Here is a 22,338-nt window from a genome sequence, read left to right on the forward strand (position 1 = left end):
GACGTAACACTATAAATGAGACTCGCCCACTATGACACTCGCGAGGGAGAGAAAACAAAAACAATGTGGCAACGAAGAAGCCAGATAGAAAGTTAACGATGTGATTCAATTAGAAAATATACTGAACGCATATTACATATATCTTCGCAGTTAGTCTGAAAATAAAGGCGTTAAAACAGCATTGAAAACGACCAAATCATGGCTACCATAGATTCTCTTATGAGCTTGTGAGTAACCTCATTTTTTTGTTGTTGTTTAACGCTATTGACAGTATTCATTCTGTTCATGTATTAGCAAGGATTCCAGGTCTTTGAGTGTTTTCTCCGCACGCAGGTGCGCCTTTAGCGTCGCTCAGCGCGCTGAGAGGTATGAGGAGATCAGGATGTTGCCTGCTGCCGTTAAAGACAGATTATTGCGAATAATGATGTCTTACGGCACGGTGACCGACTCCAACATCAGCCAGGTAATGCATCCCCATCACGAGAGCGTTTGTGATGATAATGTATCGCGCTCATCGTGTGTGTGGTGTGTGTTTCAGCTCGTGCACAACGGAACTCACACACTGGATCTGCAGAACTGCAAGGTGTCAGACTCTGCGCTTCAACAAATCCACTGCCTTCAGCTGAGGACAATCCTGTTAAGAGGCTGTGCAGATATCACCTCGAATGGTATTATTTTCACAAATCACTGCTGTTTATGGGGGTCCATTTGTGATATGCAGTCTTTAATGAGTAAACGAACTAGTGTTGTTATTGTTAACTAAAACTATATATATAAAAAATCGGGTATTTATTTAAAGTATCAATGCATACTATATTAGAATTCAAATAGTACTAAATTAACACTGAAATAAACTATAGACAGTCAATTATTTATAAATTAATTAAGAAATGTATAAATTGTTATATGGAGTAAATAATAGCAGTGTCCGCTTGGTTAAAGCTGAAAATATTATGGGGTTAATTATTAATATTATTCATTGTTAATAATAATTAGTGCTGTCAAATGTTTAATTGCATCCAGAATAAAAGTTTCTTTGTTTGCATAATATATGTATTTTTATTTTGTATATGAATACACAAAAATAGTTAATATTATTATTTTGAAAGTATTTATATGTATTTACATGCATATAAACATATTTTTATATTATATATAAATATATTTAACATATAAACATAACATTTTTTCAGGAATATATATATGCATGTGTTTGTATTTATATTTACACCTAATAAATATACACAGTACACACATAGTATGTAAACAAAATTTTTTGTTTTGGATGCGATTAATCGTTTGACAGCACCAATAATGATGCAACTTTATTAATCATAATCGACTAGAAAACCTCACTTATAATTGGATAGAAATCTATCTAGAGCTAAATACAAGTACAGGTGCTGGTCATATAATTAGAATATCATCAAAAATTTGATTTATTTCACTAATTCCATTCAAAAAGTGAAACTTGTATATTATGCCACGCTGCATCGCTGCAGTAATTCAGGCAAATGGAGCCCCAACTAAATATCGAGTGCTGTGCATGCTCATACTTTTCATGTTCATACTTTTTATTTGGCCAAGATTTCTAAAAATACTTTCTTTGTATTGGTCTTAAGTTATATTCTAATTTTCTGAGAAACTGAATTTGGGATTTTCCTTAGCTGTCAGTTATAATCATCAAAAGTAAAATAAATAAAGATTTGAAATATATCAGTCTGTGTAATGAATGAACATAATATACAAGTTTCACTTTTTGAATGGAATATGTGAAATAAATCAACTTTTTGATGATATTCTAATTATATGACCAGCACCTGTATATTTAATATTTTAACATCTAAAAAAATGATTTTAGTTGCATTAAATTGATCAAAAAAGACAAAATAGTAAGCAGCACAACTGTCAACATTGATAATCATGTTTAAATGTTTGTAGCATATTAGATTGATTTCTGAAGGACCACGTGAGAGAATACAAGAGTAATAATGCTGACAATCAGTTCTGCATCACAAGAATAAATAACAATTCAAAGTATAATAAAACTGAACAGTCATTTTAAATAGTAATTTAATACTACAGTAGTATCACTGTTTTACTGTATTTTTCACCAAATAAATGAAGTCTTGTTCGTCATAAGAGATTGACTATACTTGACTAATAACTCAGAAAGCAAACGTCAGGTCCTTTTTATTATCGATTTTCCCTTCATCTTGGAATGCAACACCCAAACTGTAAATTTTAGACTTAAAATAAAAATCTGAGCGCACTATTGTTCGACTGAAGTTGTTTAAGACATCAGCGTTTGCTGTATTTGTCTTTGCCTCAGGTCTAGAGGTGCTGGCGTCCCGCTGCCCTCATCTTCAGGTGGTTGATCTCACGGGCTGCACGGCTGTGACAGACTCAGGGGTTCAGGCTCTGGCACGACACTGCAGGTGTCTGGAAGTGATTTCCTTGCGTGGCTGCGCTGCTCTCAGTGACAGAGCCCTGCTGGAGCTGGGAGAGAACTGCAGGGTGCTGCACAGCATTTACTTCTCTGGGACAGAGGTAACTAACTCTCTCCGAATCGGCATATTACAAGGATTTCTGAAGGAAAACTGGAGGAATGAATGCTTTGCATCACAGGACTAAATTACATTTTAAAATGTTCAAATATAAATCAGTTATTTTAAATTGCTATCATATCTTTCAATTTTAATATTTTTTTTGTATTTTTGATTACATACATGCCACCTTGATGAGCATTAGAGTGTTATTTCAAAAACATTATAAAAATCGGAATTATTCCAAATTTGTGACCGGTAGTGTATACACCAAAATCATAGTAATGAACATTATGTACACACTGATGATTATAATTTTGACCAAATACTTACTACTTGTCCATTCCCACTATTTAAAGGTAACGGATCAAGGGGTCATCGGACTTGCAACTGGAGTTTGTTCACACAGCCTAAAGGTATTGCATACAGACCATCTTTAATATTGTATTATTATTATTTGTAATTAAAGGGGGGGTGAAATGCTCGTTTTCACTCAATATCCTGTTAATCTTGAGTACATATAGAGTAGTACTGCATCCTTCATAAATCCAAAAAGTCTTTAGTTTTCTTATATTCATAAGAGAAAGATAGTCTGTACCGATTTTTCCCGGAAAAACACAAGCCGCTGTAGGCGTGACGTGTGGGCGGAGCTAAAGAATCACGAGCGCGAGTAGGCTTTTTCGTTGAGAGGATGTGGAAGCTGTGACATTACCGTGAGGGAAAACCCATCATCCAAAACAAACCATGGCTTACAGTCAGATCCAGCCGTTTATTTATGATCCAGAATCAGATGCCGAGGCTGAAACTGAACGAGAGCAGCAGCAGCAACGACTCGCTCCGAGCGGGGCTCGAACCCGGGTCTCTGGCATGGGAGGGGACGCACTAACAAGAAGGCAGAGATATTTTAAGCAGTTTTACTCACCGCCTGCGGTTCCAACACACGATCGTGACCCTTTTTCGTTGGGATTGCATCATCCTTAAGAAATAAACGATACGCAAATCCGTCGTCAAACTGGGCCTTGTTTGTAAAACAAGCATCTTCGAAATGCAGGGAACAAACAAAAACACTTGCACAACTCCGTTGATGCTCTGTAAAATAAACTCCATCCACTGGTCCCTTAATGATGTTTTTTTTGGTAATCTGTGCAGGGTTGTCTTGCCCTGGAAACCAAAAACACACTTCTTTTGTGACATTTCGCGATGCTCTCGCTCTGATCAGTGAAATGTCTGTGCTGCTCAGCCTCGCTATACGGGAGCGCGCGCTCTTCCGGCAGACGTGCCCTAGGACCCATATAAGGAAATTCCGCTCCATCTAACGTCACACAGAGCCATACTCGAAAAAAACTTTCCGAAACTTGTGACAAACCGGAAGGAGTATTTTGGGAACAAAAATACTCCTTCAAACGTAAAACTTAATTTTTGAAACTTTGTCCATGTTTAGCATGGGAATCCAACTCTTTAACAGTGTAAAAAACAGTATGCATGAAATAGCATTTCACCCCCCCTTTAATGATTTACTGTTACAGGAGTTGCAGATGATACGATGTCGCAATTTGACTGATGTGGCTGTGACTGCTGTTCTTGCAAACTGTGCCAACATCAGAATTTTCAATTTCCATGGATGTCCCCTGATTACAGGTAGTCACATGGTCACTGACATCAAATGCATTACACATTTTTTTGTGCAAAAAAAGATGTTTGAGTGCATCTATGCGTCTCTTTTAGACAAATCAAGGGAGGCGCTCCAAAACTTTATTGGGCCCAACAAGATCCAGCAAGTGTCTTGGACTGTGTACTGATGTGACATCATCATCTACTCTACATCAACTACAGCACATCAACGTCATTGTCATAAATGTAGTGTGCTCATCAAATAAGATATGCATAATCCTTGTCAAATTTATTAAACAAATTCTTAGTGTTTGTTTATAAATTAAATTATAAAAGTGATACAAATCTTAAAGCATTTACAGCGTTTGCATTGTAATGTTATTTAATATTTAAGAATATATTTATGTAAAATTGCTTTGTTTACCTACCTTCCATTTTCAACATTTTAACTGCACTATAATACATAATAAATAAAAATATGTGTGAAATAACAGTAATCTGCTCTAGAATATATTCCATTGAACGTTTGCTTACAGTAAACCGCATCAAAGACAGATAGATAGATAGATAGAAAATACATACTTACATTTTCTTGAATAATGTTTTATTGACATCCATACTACACTTACACAGGTTTGTAGTTGTAGCACCACACTGTGCTGTTTGTTAGTCCGTAGTTCTCCTCTTTGACTGAGTCAGGCAGCTCAAAATGAGCCAGTTTATGTAATAGTTTTCTGATGTCATGGCTTTCAAATTGAGCCCGTCCCGGGTCACCAATAAGCACTTGTGCTCCATGTGTGGTTATGCATGCCCGGAGCCACTGATGCAGATGATCAGCCAGATCTTCATCATAGAACATGTCTCCGAGAAGAACGAGGTCCCAGTCTTCGGGCTCTGAGCCGATTACGTTGTCTGTCACACAAGGTAATGGCTCCAGATCGTTCAGTTCACAGTTCATTTTTGTGGCAATGGCAGCAACTGTAATAACAAAACAGAGCACTTATGTTTAATATCATAAAACATTTGTTCAGTCGGTGTGGTGTAACCCAACATATAATGTTCTAATAATGTTGGCCACCATGATTTTGATCAACTCTGCAAGTAAGTACCGGTAAGATCTATAAGGACGCTTAGTTTTCTCATCAAGCTGAATTTCACAAATCACAGTTATTGTTAATCCAGTTATGGGGTGCAGCAGGAGCACAAGTCTCACTTGGATCGATGTCATTAGCAACAACATGGGAAGCTCCAGTGAGTTTGGCAGCGATGGCTGAGGCTCCACAACCACAGCCGAGATCCAGCACCTTCCTGCCTCCAGACACCTCGGGGTTATTTAACAGATACCTGAGAAAACAGTCCACTCAGAACTGCATCATTAATAATAACGACACAATAACGCAGGTAGACTGAAGGTATCTTACAGTAACTAACCTACAATCTACAAATACCGTAGCGTTTATTATCATCAGTGATTTGTTACCTGGCCAGCGCCTGTCCACCAGGCCAATATATTGCCCAGTACGGATCAGGGAAAGGCCATAACTCAGGTTTCTCCGTCCAGAACCGGCAGGTGGGGGTGAAGAGTCTTAAAGAAATCTCTGGGGTCAAGCTTTGGGCGCTCACTATTTCTGTGTTATCAATAATGAACTTCTTCACATCGTCCTCTGATGTGACGCTTCTCACGTATCGACGCATTAAACAACACGTTCCTCTTTGAAATGCGTTTAAAGCGCCCTGACCGCGCGAATACAGGATTATACCTCTGTACATGTTCGCAATGCCTAAACGAGTCCAAATCCCTGTTTTTCCTACTGTTTACGTTTCTTCCACATGTCTGTCACGCATGCGCAGACCGGCACGTCTGCAACGTCATGAAGATAATCTGACCAATCAGAGCGCTCAACTGAAAACACATGCTAACATTTTTAAACCTTAATTTTGAACTTTGTACAATTGCACCGACCGCAAGTAATATCAAATCATTTAAAAAAATGATATTTTTTTATATAATTATTAAATATTAATTATTAATCATAAATTACAATGAAATGGCTATACAAATATTATTTTAATAATTGTCATGGAACATTTTATATCATTTATTTACTGGTAACAGTGTTATGGCTGGTACATGTTAAATCTTCATCATTGAAATCATAACTTGCAGAAATAGTCCCATGAGCTCACAAAATGATTATTGAGTGAAGAGTTGGGCTGCTGCTGTATATGACAGTCACCATAGATACCTGCTGCCAAGGCTTCTTTCAACAGCACTGTAAGCAACTGACAGAGTGTCAAGTACTGAGTGTGTGTGTGAAATCAAAACACAAGGAGGAAAAACAACCATCGCCAAGGATACAAAAGGTACGTTATATTGTTTTGGTGACTATGTACTTGTGAATTAATAATAGACAGCATTAGTGACAAATTTATGAATAATACTATGAATATTTACTCTTAATATGATGCATATTATAAAAGAGAAAATGCTACAAAGTCTCCTCTGCCACAGATACTTCTTGACTGTCAAGTAACTAAGTTTTAAAAAAAGATTCTAGCAACAAATAAACATTAGACATTGTTTCCGTGTTGTTGTTGCACTCTGGCATGCTAGGTTCAAACTGTCTGGTCCATGTGAAATAGTTTAGTATAAGGGCAGGACAATCTGCAGTTGAGTACACAGTATCTCAACTCACTTTTGGAGATGGCTAAGTGGAGAGGAGAAAGAAGAAGCCTTTCACCTTCAGGATTCTGGAGTGAGAAGGAATGGGACGCTGACCCTGGCCGTGCATCTTTCTGGCGCACTCTTAGGTCTCAAAGTCCCATCACTCTCTCGGATCTGGACTTTTGGGATAGTAGAGCTCTTCTTAAAGCTCGGGTATGTAAAAAGAGACTGTGAGGATCAAAACAAATCTTTTTTAAATAATCTTTTAAAAAATTTTAACAACAAATATGACGCTTCTTTTCAGAAATCTCCAGCATGGAGTTGTGTAGACTTTTCTGGATTGACTGGCCGCTCAAAAATCAGCACCAGGTTAGTGCTCTGAAGGAATAGTTCACACAAAAATACAAACATTTACTCACACTCAGGCCATCCAAAATGTAAAGTTTGTTTCTTCACAGATTTGGAATAATTTTGCATTACATCACTTGCTCACTTAATGTACTGAATGGGTGCCGTCAAAATGAGAGTCCAAACAGCTGATAAAAACATCACAATAATCCGAAAGTAATTCACATGACTCCAGTCAATCAGTTAATGTCTTGAATTGAAAAGGTGCATGTTTGTAAAAAAAAAAAAAAAAAAACCCACCTTAAAACATTTTTAACTTCGGACCAAAATACAAGTCCTCTATTCATAACCTTAATTTCTCCAGAGAAAAATCATTTCGTCTGAAGCAGGAGAGAAATATGCACACTGTTTAGGTGTTATATGTGGGTGGGTTTTAAAGTGAGAGAACAACAGAGGATTGACTTTTTCGCTGGAGGAAGTGATATTATGGAAAATGGAATGGTATTTTGGCCAGTTAATGATGAATTTGTTTTTAACAAACACGCATCTTTTCATTTTACAAGATGTTAATTGATGGACTAGAGTGGTGTGGATTACTTGTGGATTGTTGTGATGTTTTTATCTGCTCTCATTCTGACGGCACCCATTCACTCCACTGGTGAGCAAGTGCTAAAATCTTGGATGGCCTGAAGGTGAGGAATTTATAATATATACAAGGAAATTATAACGATATAAAGTTTTGAAAATAATTTTAATTCTATGAGAATAGTGAAGTCAACACACCACAATGATAATATCACAGAGGACCAATATCATTGAAATGATGAATCACTTTCAGAAGGACTTTTGTCCAGCTAATGAATGATATAAACATTGACATCTCTCTAAACCAGCACTATTGGCAGCCAGAAACACAGGGGCTCCCTGGGCATGACGAGATGGTCATCTACATCCCGTCTGGCTCCAGAAGGAGCTCCGCGATCACACTCTTCCACTGAAGACTTTGAGCTCCGAGCTGCTCTGGAGGAAAGCAGCACGAGGAGAGCAGATCTCACCCAGAAGCTCAGAGAGGCCAGAGGTCACCTGGATGCTCAGACAGACCTTCTGAAAACCACGGGATCTCAGCTTCAACAAAGCCAGAGCATCTCAAACGTCCTGGACATGAAGCAAAAGGTATGGATGAAACAGTTTCTAGCCCTACAGACACTGCCTTTTACAGTCTGGTTTAGTTTGATGGGACAGGAAACAGGAAAGGGATATCGAAATGTGCTCCCCCACAGCAGCTGTCAGAAGCAGTGAGTGCTCTTGAAAAAGACAAGGAAGCGGCAGAGCTGAGCCGATTTGAGGAAAGCCGCCGTCGAGGGGAATTACATGACAAGTGAGTTATATTGGTGTTATATATGGAATCCATACTGTATGTGACAGGTACTGTACATTAAACAACTAACATTTAATCAACTTACTATATATATATATATATATATATATATATATATATATATATATATATATATATATATATATATATTCTTGATTTGATATGATGACACACTCCATGTAAACAAAGAGTTCTGCAGCTTGAGTTAGACATGTTAAAGATGAGGTCTGACCTGGAGAGAAGAAGTCCAGCCTCTTCACCAAACCCTCTTAGCAGAACTCTGCCCGCTGCAAAGGACCAAACCCTCAGAGAGGTAGAGCAAAAAACATCTGCAAACGTACATGAGAAACTTTCGTCACTGATGCTTTCAATCTATTAAGAAGCTTCTGTATGCTGCTGCTTCCACCAGGAACAGAGGCAGGCTGAGAAAGAGATGAAGAAGCTCAGAGAAGCTCTCAGAAAAGCAGAGGAGAGAACAGACGAGCTGGAGTATGAGAAAGAGAGCGCACTGAGACAGCTCCGCTCCTCTGAAGAGGTTAAACACTCATTCCACTTTTTTTTCACCCAAAAATCAACATTTTGTCTTTATTTACTCACCCTCATCTTTGTTCAAACCTCTATGTCTAGGACTTTCTTGCATGAAACGCAAATGACCTAACTGAAATTAATTTAATTTGAAACACTAAAAGTGGAAATAAATACAGATTTAAAGCTAAAATAATAATCCAGAATAGCAATATAAAAATACTAATAAGAATGACAATAATGCATAACAAAATGACTTAAACAACAACAACAACAACCTTGAATTAATCTGTTAACACTTTACTTGAAGCCTTTATTTACAATGCATTATAAATGGTTATTAAAGGCTACATGCATTATGATTATTCATAATGGGTGTTGTAATACATTATATATCTTGTCGTTAAATAATTATAAGCTCATTTTAAATATGTAGTGTAACAATGAATTGATAAGTGTTATAACGTTTTAACTGTGGTTATGATTATTTATGAGACTGTACAAGGTAATGCATTAAAACTACTTTTATAATGCATTATACATAAAGGCTTTCAGTAAAGTGTTAACAAACATTCTTCAAAAATATTCTTTTGTGTTCTACAGAAGAATGAAAGTCATACAGGTTTGGAACAACATGGGAGAATTAACATTTCGGGGTGAACTGTTCCTTTAAAATTGTACTGGCTGGGATTAAAGTTACAGTTAATGTACAAAACTGAAGCTGAGGTTTCGAGATTTGATTTAAAAAGCGTGCAAACATTTACACAGAGGAAACATGAGGCAATTAACCAAGCAGAAGAGTTGGAGCAAAGCCTGAGCAGCTCCATCCAGACCCAGAAAGAGCTAGAGGACCAGCTGAACGAGTCCCGCAGCCGTCTGGGACAAATGGAGCTGGTATGAGCAAAAAACTGTGCTACACTCTCTAGTTTTTCATTATTACATCCATTACTGCCAGAAAAACTATTATCTCCTTATTAGGAAAAAAACCTGTTCTCCACTAAAACCCAGAAACTAGAAGACAATCTGAGTGACTTAAAGATCAAACTATCCGGAGCTTTAATGGACAAAGACCGTCTTGTCCAGGTCTGAAATCACATTTCATTTTAAACTATGACCAAACAGTTTTATCAGACAATTGTATTTATTGTACACATTTTACTACTTGCTTTTAGCATTGATTGCCCCTGCTGTCCTTGACCTTTTCTTGGCTGCAGAAGCACTGTTTTAGATGTGACTTTTCTGTGTGTGTGTGTGTGAAGGAGAAAGCAGAGCTCCATCAGAGGGTCCAGGCTTTGGATCTGCAGCTGCAGAGAGAGCAGAGGAGCAGACAGGGCTTCAGTGAGCAGGTGTGTGAGCTGCATGCTGAGCTGTCTCATGCTAAGAGCCAGAACAACAAGCAGAAGATGGAAACCATGTTGATGAAGGAGGAGCTGCTTTCCATTAAAGAGGTCAGAGGTCACTCTTTTCTAAATCTGTATACAAAAATATGCCACCATTCAGAAATGTGGGGTTCTTTTATGACGTTAATTAACATTTTTATTCATAGATTAAATTGATCCAAAGTGACAGTAAAAACTCAATTAATGCAACTGAAAATTAAAATCATTTAAAATAAACGATGTCTTTTGCAGTTTCCACAGAAATATTAGGCAGTACAAGAGTTAATTGATAATAATTATATTTTTGAGCAGCAAATCAGCATATTAGAATGATTTCTGATTAAATATTTAGTTTTTTTTCTATATTAAAAAGTTAATAAATGCAGAATTGGTGATCATAAGAGACCTATTTCAAAACTACATAATGTGTCTTAATGGTGGATTATTTTTGCTTAATATTTTTCTATTAGTTTTTTAATGCTAATATTTTGAATGTTAAATCTGACATTCCCAGATGATCTCTGCCAGATATATTATATTATATTATATTATATTATATTATATTATATTATATTATATTATATTATATTATATTATATTATATTATTAGGTGAAATTCTATTATTTTAAATAAAATATTTAAGCAATTTGAGTGGCTATCATGAAAACCCTTTTTTTTTCTGAATTGTTCCGAACAAACTTTTTTTTTTTTTTTTAATACTTTGGCATTTCAGTTGAACAAAAAGCTGTCATCTGATCTGACCAAAGCTACAGAGAGACTACAAGTGACTCTTAACCAGCTACACGAGCTGGAGGCAGAGAAACTGATCCAAACCAATCAGATCGCAGCACTGGACACTGAGCGCTTGCAGCTGATAGGAGAGAAAGAGGAACTGAGGAAAACATTTGATGATGGACTTCATGAGAAGATGATAGAGCTGGGAGAGAGATGCTGCAAGCACAGGTCAACTTCAGTGTTGCTTGGAGATTATTATTAATATTGATTGTACAGATATTTTTTTGGCTTTGATCCAAGTTATTTCTTCCATATATACAGAGAATTGCAGGACAATCTAGAACAAGAAAATCAAGCTCTGCAATTAAAATGTCAAGACCTGGAAAAAAAAGGCCAAATCTCGGAGGCGGGGTATAAGCATAAAGAGGAGGAGCAACAGCAAATGAGGGCGGGGTCTGAACAGGAAAAGGAGGAGCTGAGGAAACTGGCTGCTCACTGGAATGAGAGGTGGCTGGATGTGGCGATGACGTTATGCTCAACACAAACAGAACTCAATGAGCTCAAGAGTCAACAGCAAGTGAATGACAAAGTAAATTTCATTTCCTTTCATTGGTCTAATGTGACCCTTTGTCAAGTGTAGTGTTACTGTGTTGTATGTTATGTTGTCTTGCAGCGAGAGCCCGGAGTTTTACAACAGATTAATTAATATATAATATGCATTTAAAGAGCTGTTTGGTCACAATGTCAGCTTGTGAGATGATCATTTTTTTAACCTCCCAATGTTACAAAGGTGATGTCCAAGGTGGTGGATGGAGAGTTGGTGCAGGTGAAGGACAAGCTGAGGATCAGAGACACTGAGCTGGAGGAACAGCTGGAAGAACAGCTGGAGGAGCTGCGGTCTGCTCACCATCAGGTGGGACCTGCAAACCCTGCAGAGATCTGTGTCATCTTGGATGACTGATGCCTTGACAGAGATTTTTCTTGTTCAGGAGTCACAACAGAGCGCTGAGGTCCAGAGCTTGGAGCAGCTTCTTGCAAAGAGAGATCTGGAAATTAAAGAGAAGTATGTATATTTTACTCATAATCATTCCAATATGAAAAATTATTTAAATTATATGTAATGTTAAACATTTCTTTTCTGACCAAAATGCATATTTCAAATAAATGCTCAGTATATGAGAAATTAAATTGAAAAAAGTCTAACATATATATATATATATATATATATATATATATATATATATATATATATATATATATATATATATATATGCGCATGTATGTGTGTGTGTACAGTAGATTGGTAAGGTTTATAATGTTTTTTAAATATTTATCTTCTGTTTATTAAGCCTGCATTTATTTGATCCAAACTGCAGCAAAAGGTGTTATATTGTGAAATATTTTTCTGATTTAAAATAACTGCTTTCTATTAGAATATATTATAAAATGTAATTTATTCCTGTGTTCAAGCTTGATGAGATTCATACTTGGCTTTAATAAATAGTTTTAATAATAATTTGTATTTAACCAAGAAAGATTACATTGATAATATAATATATGTCCCAAATATAAATGAACAATTATAAGTAAAATATGTATTCTGTAAAATATTTAAAAATATACTAGCAATATATTTATGCCATGTTTATCTATAATATATATATATGTATATATATGTATATATATATATATATACACACACACACACACACACACACACACACACATATATATATATATATATATACACACACACACACACACACACATATATATATATATATATATATATATATATATACACACACACACACACACACACACACACACACACATATATATATATATATATATATATATATATATTTTAAATATCAATGCATACTATATTAGAATTTAAATAGTACTAAAATAACACGGAAATAACTAATGAATAAACTGTCAATTATTAAATTAATTTAGAAATGTATAAATTGGTATATATATATATATATATATATATATATATATATATATATATATATATATATATATATATATAACGGATATTTTATATTAACATTACCAGTGTTGACATAAATAGTTACGGCCATATGAATGAATGATGCATGTGACTGTTTAAGGACCTTAAGATGCACAATTCAGATAATTTATGAGCATTTATTTCCAGTTTGGGGTTTAACGGTCATGTAGTGTGACCATGCAGTGCTATCAAAAACTAGTAAAACAGGAAGCAGCTGCTTATTGTTCCTTTATGGAATAATAAACTATAAGCCAGGTTTCATGTCATCAGCTCTTCTTCCCTTTCTGCCTCAGGGATCAAGATCTGAAGAACCTGGAGATCCAGAGGATAAGACAGAAAGCAGAGGCTCAGATCAAGATATCTGCCCTGGAGCAGGAGGTACAGCGACAGCTGATGATAAAACTCTAACCTGACCAGGTTTCAGTATCACAGTCTTTGTGCCTCTTACCTCGGGCAGATTTTTGGACACAAAGGTCTGCTGTCGAGAAAGGAAGTGGTCAGTGAAAGCAGTCCTGAGGACTTAGAGTCACTGAAGGCCCTGCTAAAAGGTATTCCTCATGCTCAGATTGAATAAAGGCCAAAAAATATATCATAATTTATAAAACACAAAAGCTCCTAGATATACAGGGTAGATTTTATAAGTTGTTGTATTCCGAAGTCTGTTTAAAACACAGTGCAAGTAGGTGTAGCATTTACATTTGAAGGGGCTCTTAAGCATTATTAACATTAGCATCTGCTGTAAATGAAAATAAATTCAAACTGTTGACCTGTGTAAGTGTGTATGACTAGCTACCTGAATACTGCTTAAAAGCACAGCAGTTTGTAGGTGACTCTATCGCCCCCTTGTGTACTGGAGAAATGTCCCTGCCACAATAAAAGAACAACACTCATTTTGTACAACAGGAATTTACAACTTACTTGGTTTTTATGCTTTGACTCCAGAAAGCAGAAGGCGAGCAGAAACGCTTGAGCAGGAAAGAGACCGAACCTTACACAAACTGCAGGATCTTGAAGCTCCCCAGCAGGTACTGACTGGTGTTTGTCTGCACATGTGTGTTTAGTGTGTTTATCCATTGAGATTTCATTCCGCAGGGCATAACAGAGAAAGAATCTCCATTAGAGACTAAAAAACACAAACCCACGGATTCAGACCTTGTAGATCCGGACCAACAGAGGAGGCTGGTCACCGAGCAGGTGCTGAATCGTGTCCATAGTAAAACTCTAAGCACTTCATCAGAAAAGTGTGACAGTATTTACTTCCTGTCTGTGCTTGTTTGTGTCTCCCTTCTGTGCTGCAGCTGAAAAGTCTGTTCAGAGAGAGAGAGCAGTGTGGAGAGAGGTCAGTAGAGCTGCAGAAACACTCTGCAGGTGTCACTCAGTTTGATTCGTTATATTTCCACTTCTTCTTATACAAAAATGAGACTGTGGGGAAATTCCATTCTTCCCTCCCCACTGAGAATCTGTGGAGGAATCAGTGAGCCCAGGAAATGGAGGGTCAGACGCATATTATTAATCAAGATCAGTCGAGGTTTATCTGACTTTTTTATTGATTATCCCTTATATCAAACACTGATTTTTGAAATCAAAGAGCAAAGGAAAAGACTAACTGGGAGTTTGACTGGAAACCAGCAGTTCTTTTACAGAAAACATTCAAGAAATATTTGAAAGAAAAGTTATATTTGAGAATGTCGCATTTACAAAAAATACTGTTTGTGTGACACCGGTAATAAATCTATTCATTTTTTTTGTTTGTTTGTGTTTGTCTGGTAACTAGCAATTCTGTAAAAAAAAAATAATAATAATAATTTGATTTTCAGTTCAGTTCTTTTATTTAACCAGGTTATTTATTTCCATTACAAAAAAATAATCATGTTTTTATTACAGTAAAAGTGTAGGAACAATGTTTTGATTACCATTTGTATGACTACAGTTTTACATTTAATAGTTTTACTACAAATACCATTAAACTAACATTAGTTCAGCAAAACCATGGTTCATTTGTAGCTATACCATGCTTTAACTATAGTAATTTATTTTTTTTGGTAGTAGTAAAACTATGGTTATTTTTTGTACTGGTTACTAGTGTAGACAACAACAACAACAACAAATATATAGCATATTTAGCTATAGTTATTACATTTATTTAATTAGTTTTAGTTTAGTTCTAGTATCATTTAGAATCTATTATAGTTTTCATTAATATTTTAAATTAGTTTTTATTCTTATATATAAAGTTTGAATAATTTTGTTGTGTTTTTCTCATTATTTTTCATTATTTTTATAATTTTTATATATGTGTCTGTATAGTTTTTTTTTTATTTCTATTTCAATTCTAGTTATTCTATTAAATAAATTTAAACTAAATGAAAACGAAAAATGTTTCCCCTGCAATTAGCTGAATTTTGATGTCAGTTAACATTTACTTTATTTCACGTAACACATTTCTTACTGTTATTTTCTATGGATTCAGTTAACTGCAGTAACCCTGCTCCTAACTCTCAGTCAGTAGATCTGCATGAATCCTGGCTCAGGAAGAGGAGTGGGGCTGGGAACGCTGGAATTTTCCCAGTGTCATAATTCACATCTGACAGGAGCGGACATTAAAACGCACCTTGGAGAAGAGGCCATAAATCAGATTTTATTGGCATTTGACAAAAAATGTTTATGTATATGTGATATGTGTACTAGGTCTCCAGTTTTTACAAGAAGATCTGGTTTGGTCGACAGCAGGGTCCAAAATGCTACAAGTACTAAAGTAAAGCTCTCTTATAGTTACATCATTTTCAAGTAGTGAATACTTTTTTTGGCCTTTTAATACAGAAATGAATAACAGCTGTGTGTGACACATTTAGAACTGGAATGCTCTTGACACATTAAACCATCAGGGAAGAAAAACACAGAAGCTGGAGCAGGAACTCCAGCAGGGGGCAGCCAAGAGCTCCTCATCCCAGATCTCAGTCTCTCAAGAGGGGAACAAGGAGTTCGGTGAAAGAGGAGGAGCAGAAACAGCCCACCAATCTGAAGAACCACAGCAAGACAACCAAGGTATGTTATAATGATGATTATGGCAAAAACATACAAAACCTGTCCAGCCAGTCATATTTTAATAAGATACTTGACGGAATTGTTGTTCAGTTTCTAAGCCTGTGATATCTCAGAGAGGGAAGTTTGAGAAACAAAACAACTCCATGCATAAGAACATCAGGTCTTAGACTCTAATTAGAGTGTCCTGATCTTACATTTAGTCTTAATCGAAGAGCATGCAGGGATGAAGGGGCACATAAGCAGCTTTTATGGTCGCAGGAGGGCGTCTGCAGAGATGTGGTCAGAAGCAGGGATAAAACACAGCAGAAACCCTGTACTGAACGAAATTACAAATGTTGTGCTTTATCCGCACAGCACTTAAAATAGAAGTACAATGGGATAAACAGCTTTAGTGCTGTGGTGCAATATTATTAAAATCAGTGAACCCTAATACGTGGTAAAAAATAATAATAACCTTCCCCTCGCAGATGTCAGCAGTGTGAGATGGAATGTAAAATCTAAAAGAGAGAAATAAAAATCAGCTTGAAGGTGAAAAGTGTGACCGGTCCACTCATATATGGAAAAACAGGCCAATTTGATTGCTCAACTTTTTGAAATTTGTGTGGGGTCGTATTATTTTAGCTTCTCAGAACGCTATCATTCATTTATTGCGGTGTAATTATGTTTCTTTTCTGTCTTGCTGGTCCAGCCAAAGTAATATCTTCTCAACCAAACTTACAACAGGACAAATTTCCCCTGGGCTGCAGTGATGGAACATTCCTTGCAAGGCAGGTTGAGCTTTGTGACCCAGATTTGGAATACTCGGAAGGGTCCATTTGAAGAGGAGAGGGGAGCCAGCATCTGGAGTGACAATAATCCATTGTTAAAATCTATAATGCACTGACAGTTTCTTTATTAATTGCCATTTATTATAAATTACACAGTACAGCTAAACTGTTTAGCTTCCAACTTTGAGGTAAATTTAAATACACACACACACAAAACAACGCAACGTCATATGAAACAGACTATATTTATTAATCTTTGCAATTATCTAATTTATCCATAAATGCTGACTTTTTTTTTGTCTTGAATGCCAGTTACAGGTTATTTTACAAAGGATTTATTTAGAGATATTTGATTTCAAACATACAACAGTAGCAGTTTATACAACAGTAACATAATAATAATTAATTGTAGTATTTAGTTAAAGATATTTAAAGAGATTCACTCAAAAATGTCTTCTAACATTGGATACAGAATGCCAGTATAATAAAGGTCATGAATATCTGTCCATGGTTGGGTCAGACTCGAGGTCTTGTCAGCTTTTCATTTTGCACTTATGGTTGAAAAACATGATGTTGCACAGCACAGTTTCTGTTTGACTTGTGCTAAATAGTAAATCTATCCTTCTTCATTGGCCTAAAAAACCAGCAAGACCCTGCATAAGTGGCAATGAGTAGATGCATCTCTGCCAAAAGAAAAAGGAGAAATTCAATAAAATATGCATCACAAAGAAAAAATCATCAGAGTATTATGGCAGCATGTAGTCTATTTGAAACATGTCCATGTCCATGATTCTCTATACTTGGATATCAAAACCAGTGTTAATATGTAGTCACACAACACATACATAAGATTTCATGAGTGTCATCTATGGAGATGAATGCTGTACATGTAATTGACCTCATGGCCGTGACCTCCCATTGCTGAGGTTTGATCAGGTCTGAAATGAAAGGGATCGGACTGTCGTCTTTAGGATTGAAGAGGGAAGGGGATTAAACTACAATGTCATTAAAATAGGCTGATCTCCTGTGGATCTTGGCTCTCGTAAAACAAGCGTTTAATCCTGAACATTAAAAGCAAACATTTAGGCTTTAGTTTATGATGGATAAATCCTCTTGCTTTTACATAACAGTCATGTAAATTGGACCTGCCATATACATATGGCAGACGTGCTGTCATATCATGACAATGTATTCATTCATCTGATAGGAGGGATTTGTGGTGCAATATGCTTTCCTGCACTCCCAGGACATTAAACAGTTTTGTGGGAACTATTTTGCATTGTATGCGGAAAACATGGCACCTCTTGACATTTTAAGCGTTGTGGAATGTTTTGTGTGAAGCATTATTTAAGACAGGAAGAGGAATGCAGTGTTTTTTTGTGAGATGGAGATTAAGTATGACCTCTAATCTCCAATCGCACAATAAATTCATACCACCTCTGTCAAGTTATGAAACACAGATGTGCTCATCTTGTCATCTTTTTGGCGCCACTCAATCACAGAAATTGATCTTTACCTATTAATTGCCCTGTCCTAAATGCCACCCTAATTTCTAACAGACCTCCTTTAAGTCGACATCTGGGTCATAGGATTCACAAAAAATACCAGGTAGAAGGCTGCTGTGAAGTCCACACCAGCATGGTTTTGGAGAAAGGGACACTGATGGTATATACTAGCTTGTGAGCACCCTTCTGAATAATAAAATGATTTTGAACCCATTTGAGGGCAGAAAATGACTGCTAGTCTGGGCACAGGTAACCAATCCAGCTCCTGGAGGGCTATCTTCTGCAGATTTTAGTTCCAACCTGGTTTAGGTGTGTTTGATTGGGGTTGTAGTAAAAAACTGCAGGATGGGAGGCCTCCAGGAGCAATCCCTCCAGCCTAACCACTCCACACCGAGTGGGACTCGGACCCGAGTCATCATCATGGGAGGTGGGCACACTGACAAGGATGTTAAAGACCATAGCCTCTAGTGCACCTGTTGAGTTTAGGGGAGTGAAGTTTACCTGCACAGCTGTTACAGGTTTGGCTTCCCCAGTAGTAGGGTATCCTGTTTATAATTTTAGGGAAGACTCTTCAGAGAGATGATTAACTTGTTTGGGAGTGTTTGGTTAGGGCAGGGGTAGGCAAGTTCGGTCCTAGAGAGCCACAGTCCTGCACAGTTCAGCTCCAACCTTGAAAAAAAAAAACTCACCTGCCTGTACCGTAGTAATCCTGAGTGGATTGATAAGCTTGTTCAGGTGTGTTTGATTAAGGTTGAAGCTGAGCTCTCTAGGACCGAACTTACCTACCCCTGGGTTAGAGCTAAGATCTTGCCCTCCAGGGTTGGAATTGATGAGCCCTGTTTTAGGGTTCAGAATGGTGCTTTTGAGTGCTCTCAATTTCTCAGAGTTCCACTGTTCTGGACTTCAGAGTGGTCAACATGATATATAAACTTGTATAGCTATCATTCCAACTTATATTAGGGCAAGGGTACCATCTGGGAAAGGGTGAGAACAGTGTATTTTAATCTCACCTGGAGTCTGGTTGGTAAGATAGTCTGCTTTCAGGATGAGGACTTTCAGCCAATTAACCACAGTCTGGTACTGCAACAAGATGAAGAGCTGACCAAAGACCTTGTGACCTCTTTCTGATTCTTGGGAGGTCATATTACGTGAGGGATATCAATGTCCATATCCAATTAAAGTTGAGCATGTTGAATAAAAACTTAACCACTCTTGTCCTTTGAAAGATAACACGAGGTGTAGGTCTTTGAAATGTTTGGGTTAATGTTTAAGAAAGTATAGTTTCATAGCAAGAGCTATGAAGTGTCCTTCTTGGACTTGACCATGACTTGCCTTAATTCTCTAATGCATCTTAGTGGCCTGTCTGGTGTCCAGTCCAGACTACCACAGCAAACTTCCAGCTCCTCAAATAGGGATCTCTTTGGATTATCCTGCATGAAGATAGCCAGTCTGAGCATGCAACCCTTAAGCCCCTCTAGAGATCCAACATTGATCACCAAGTTCTTTTTATAGAATCCAGAGCTAAGGTTGTAATCCTGGGCAGATATATCCAGAGGTCCAGGACGAAGTGGGGGCAGCTTGGCCTGGACAGTCACTTCTTCTAGACGATGGACTGCACCGGTTATACCCACTATGGATACAGTGAGTGTGTTCTGTGTTGAAGAAAAGGTCAGGGTAAAGTGCAAGAAGGGATCTGAGGTCTCACTGCAAGAATATGAACCATAGTTAGGAATTAAAGGTTCGTCCTGTAGTAGACCTTGGGTTTGAAGTGGAGAAAGGACACCAGGCGATCGTGGGCTGGGAATAGTGAACCTTCTGTGTTCGCTAAATAAGTAACTATCTCCAGCCACAGTGCATTGACGTTCCAGAACCTTCCGGGTCTTTGTGAGAAGACTAAGTCTTGGGAAAGAGGGGAGAGAGGAGCGGCCACTTGCCATGGGTTTGAATAGAGAAGAGGAGACTGATGCTGTACTTAGTCGTCTCATTTGGAAGCATGACTTGTTACCCTCAGAGACAACAGTCAACTCTTCATCTGATGGTGTAGAGCTCTCGACAACAGACGGATAGTCTTGAACGGATCCTTCCGGCTCCTCGCACTGCAATTTGTTAAATGTGGTTCCAGATAAAGGGGCAGAACTCAAAGCCACAGTCACATGATCCACAGAATCAGGTGGAGGGGGTGTCCTTACAGTCTTGTGTCTGGTCTTTAAACAACAAATGATGCAGCCCAAGATAAGGGAAAAACATAGGACCACCAAACCCACACTCAGCAGAATCTGCAAGTGGACTGAAAAGACAGGAGTGTTAGAAAAGCATTTTAATCTGTAACTATCATTCACAACGACAGAACAACTGTTAAGTCATAATCCGCAAACAAAGGAAACAATTTAATCTGCATAAAGTCAGTGTTCAGTAACAGAACAGTAAAAACTAGATGTGAACTGCAGTGCTTGTATCCGAAATCTTCCACTGAATGGATAACTTGTCTACCACTTGCCTGACAAACACGTTTGCATGTAGGTTAGATACCATACCTTCATGCTGTTTTGTGAAGAGCACCTGCACCAGCAGCCAGAGAAACAAGAGGACAATGATTCCCTCGATCATTCCCTTACAGCTAAACAGCAGGACGGATTGCCACACAGGTTGTGAGTTATCCTCCTCCTCCTCAGTAGGCATGATGACCTAGGAACACCACAGCTCTCACTTCATCTTTAACTTCTGAAGTAACATCATGTATTTCCAAAGAAGTACCTTCAGAACTGTGAAGCTGAACTCCACTAGTCGAAGCAGGATCTCTCGTCTGTATCCATCTCTAGGTTGAAGAACTTGTTTCTTTCATACTGGACACTTACCTAGAAGTCACAACTGGTTTGGAGTCTTTCTTTCGTCAAAATGCTAAAGATGGACCTCAATCAGTTTCCCAAAGCAAAGCAGCAAGACCAACTGTGTAATAGCATCCATCAAGTTGTCTGAAGAATTTTTCTATATAATTGAAATCCAAATCAGAGTCAAAACAAAACAAAATCCCATCGCTTCTCCTCTTGTGGTTTTCCCTCTACTATATCTGTCTTTTGATTATGTCCAGGGTAGTAATCCTCTCCACTGACTCCCTTGGTGAGAGACTGAGATGAGTTTAGAGGGTGGTCCTGCTCAGGACAGGGGCGGGACATGCCAGAGATGGTGAGAAGAGACACTCGGTTCAAGGACAACTATGCCATGTGTCCCACACTGTGCCTATTAAAAGGGCATCATCAGAACAATCCCATTCCACCCCCGCCCCCCACACAAAACAGCATCTGTCACATCCACTGCCAGTTCAGCACATGATCAAAATCTCTCATCTGTTAATGTGAAATGCTGTTTTATTGCATTTCAATATTACATGCACTTCCACTCATCAAAAACTTTAAGGATTATTAAGGCAGATTTACAAAATCAGATTCAATTGGATAAAGGTGTGGATATAAGTATGTGATTTCAAAAGCAATTGATTGTTGTACTACCTCTTGGTGTTTAGAGACATGAACTACTGCATTTTTTTAAATGTCTTTTTACATTTGCATTTTATTACTTTAAGTTGTGAGAACTGAGATGATAACTAAATGAGAACCATTTCTGTGGCAACCGATTTACATATAATTTTTTGTTACTATAATAACTCTGGCAAAACCACATGGTGGTGTATATATATATATATATATATATATATATATATATATATATATATATATATATATAGACTTCTACATTTAAATAAACCATAAAACACATTTTACCATAATGAAGGAATACAACTGACTTTACAGT

At 37.3% G+C, this 22,338-nt stretch overlaps 4 protein-coding genes across 5 annotated transcripts; 2 read left to right on the top strand and 2 right to left on the bottom strand.

The window, feature by feature from the left end:
- Nucleotides 1-13: 13 nt before the first annotated feature.
- On the top strand, nucleotides 14-4,652 carry LOC113043460 (antagonist of mitotic exit network 1 homolog (S. cerevisiae)). Its single transcript, XM_026202872.1, has 7 exons — nucleotides 14-227; nucleotides 334-463; nucleotides 539-668; nucleotides 2,333-2,550; nucleotides 2,906-2,962; nucleotides 4,073-4,184; nucleotides 4,272-4,652. The coding sequence occupies exons 1-7, from the start codon at nucleotides 199-201 to the stop codon at nucleotides 4,343-4,345; spliced, it is 750 nt and encodes a 249-aa protein (XP_026058657.1). The 5' UTR covers nucleotides 14-198; the 3' UTR covers nucleotides 4,346-4,652.
- A 97-nt stretch (nucleotides 4,653-4,749) lies between these two features.
- Nucleotides 4,750-6,009, bottom strand: etfbkmt (electron transfer flavoprotein subunit beta lysine methyltransferase). The gene is made up of 3 exons (XM_026202870.1): nucleotides 5,638-6,009; nucleotides 5,371-5,501; nucleotides 4,750-5,135 (listed from the first exon to the last, which is right to left on the bottom strand). Exons 1-3 carry the CDS (start codon nucleotides 5,925-5,927, stop codon nucleotides 4,783-4,785), a joined length of 774 nt encoding a protein of 257 aa, XP_026058655.1. The 5' UTR covers nucleotides 5,928-6,009; the 3' UTR covers nucleotides 4,750-4,782.
- Nucleotides 6,010-6,453: 444 nt separating this feature from the next.
- On the top strand, nucleotides 6,454-19,505 carry LOC113043461 (flagellar attachment zone protein 1). 2 transcript variants are annotated; one of them, XM_026202874.1, is made up of 20 exons: nucleotides 6,454-6,521; nucleotides 6,772-7,035; nucleotides 7,127-7,191; nucleotides 8,064-8,548; nucleotides 8,738-9,083; nucleotides 9,842-9,967; nucleotides 10,052-10,156; nucleotides 10,333-10,521; nucleotides 11,187-11,416; nucleotides 11,510-11,777; nucleotides 11,979-12,101; nucleotides 12,178-12,251; nucleotides 13,505-13,589; nucleotides 13,669-13,759; nucleotides 14,154-14,236; nucleotides 14,304-14,405; nucleotides 14,510-14,550; nucleotides 15,900-15,966; nucleotides 16,064-16,256; nucleotides 16,980-19,505. In XM_026202874.1, exons 5-20 carry the CDS (start codon nucleotides 8,982-8,984, stop codon nucleotides 17,003-17,005), a joined length of 1,905 nt encoding a protein of 634 aa, XP_026058659.1. In that variant the 5' UTR covers nucleotides 6,454-6,521; nucleotides 6,772-7,035; nucleotides 7,127-7,191; nucleotides 8,064-8,548; nucleotides 8,738-8,981; the 3' UTR covers nucleotides 17,006-19,505. The 2 variants fall into 2 exon arrangements, with proteins under 2 accessions (XP_026058659.1, XP_026058658.1); XM_026202873.1 differs by having other exon boundaries at nucleotides 16,097-16,256; nucleotides 16,945-19,505.
- Nucleotides 17,024-22,116, bottom strand: syt18b (synaptotagmin XVIIIb). Its single transcript, XM_026202875.1, has 4 exons — nucleotides 21,283-22,116; nucleotides 21,063-21,213; nucleotides 19,539-20,815; nucleotides 17,024-17,096 (listed from the first exon to the last, which is right to left on the bottom strand). Exons 2-3 carry the CDS (start codon nucleotides 21,205-21,207, stop codon nucleotides 19,824-19,826), a joined length of 1,137 nt encoding a protein of 378 aa, XP_026058660.1. The 5' UTR covers nucleotides 21,208-21,213; nucleotides 21,283-22,116; the 3' UTR covers nucleotides 17,024-17,096; nucleotides 19,539-19,823.
- Nucleotides 22,117-22,338: the final 222 nt, after the last annotated feature.

The sequence above is a fragment of the Carassius auratus genome, chromosome 25 (genome assembly GCF_003368295.1).
Source record: "Carassius auratus strain Wakin chromosome 25, ASM336829v1, whole genome shotgun sequence".
Lineage (NCBI taxonomy): Eukaryota > Metazoa > Chordata > Actinopteri > Cypriniformes > Cyprinidae > Carassius > Carassius auratus.

Coding starts and splice junctions, on each gene's coding strand:
- LOC113043461 (XM_026202873.1), top strand. CDS start 8,982: ATGAAGAAGCTCAGAGAAGCTCTCAGAAAAGCAGAGGAGAGAACAGAC. Junction 14,406..14,509: donor GGAGGCTGGTCACCGAGCAG/GTGCTGAATCGT, acceptor TCTGTGCTGCAG/CTGAAAAGTCTGTTCAGAGA. Junction 14,551..15,899: donor AGAGAGCAGTGTGGAGAGAG/GTCAGTAGAGCT, acceptor TATGTGTACTAG/GTCTCCAGTTTTTACAAGAA.
- etfbkmt (XM_026202870.1), bottom strand. CDS start 5,927: ATGTACAGAGGTATAATCCTGTATTCGCGCGGTCAGGGCGCTTTAAAC. Junction 5,502..5,637: donor GGTGGACAGGCGCTGGCCAG/GTAACAAATCAC, acceptor CTGTTTTCTCAG/GTATCTGTTAAATAACCCCG. Junction 5,136..5,370: donor TGCTAATGACATCGATCCAA/GTGAGACTTGTG, acceptor TTGTTATTACAG/TTGCTGCCATTGCCACAAAA.
- LOC113043460 (XM_026202872.1), top strand. CDS start 199: ATGGCTACCATAGATTCTCTTATGAGCTT. Junction 669..2,332: donor TGCAGATATCACCTCGAATG/GTATTATTTTCA, acceptor TCTTTGCCTCAG/GTCTAGAGGTGCTGGCGTCC. Junction 2,963..4,072: donor TTTGTTCACACAGCCTAAAG/GTATTGCATACA, acceptor TTACTGTTACAG/GAGTTGCAGATGATACGATG.
- syt18b (XM_026202875.1), bottom strand. CDS start 21,207: ATGCCTACTGAGGAGGAGGAGGATAACTCACAACCTGTGTGGCAATCC. Junction 20,816..21,062: donor CTTCACAAAACAGCATGAAG/GTATGGTATCTA, acceptor CTGTCTTTTCAG/TCCACTTGCAGATTCTGCTG.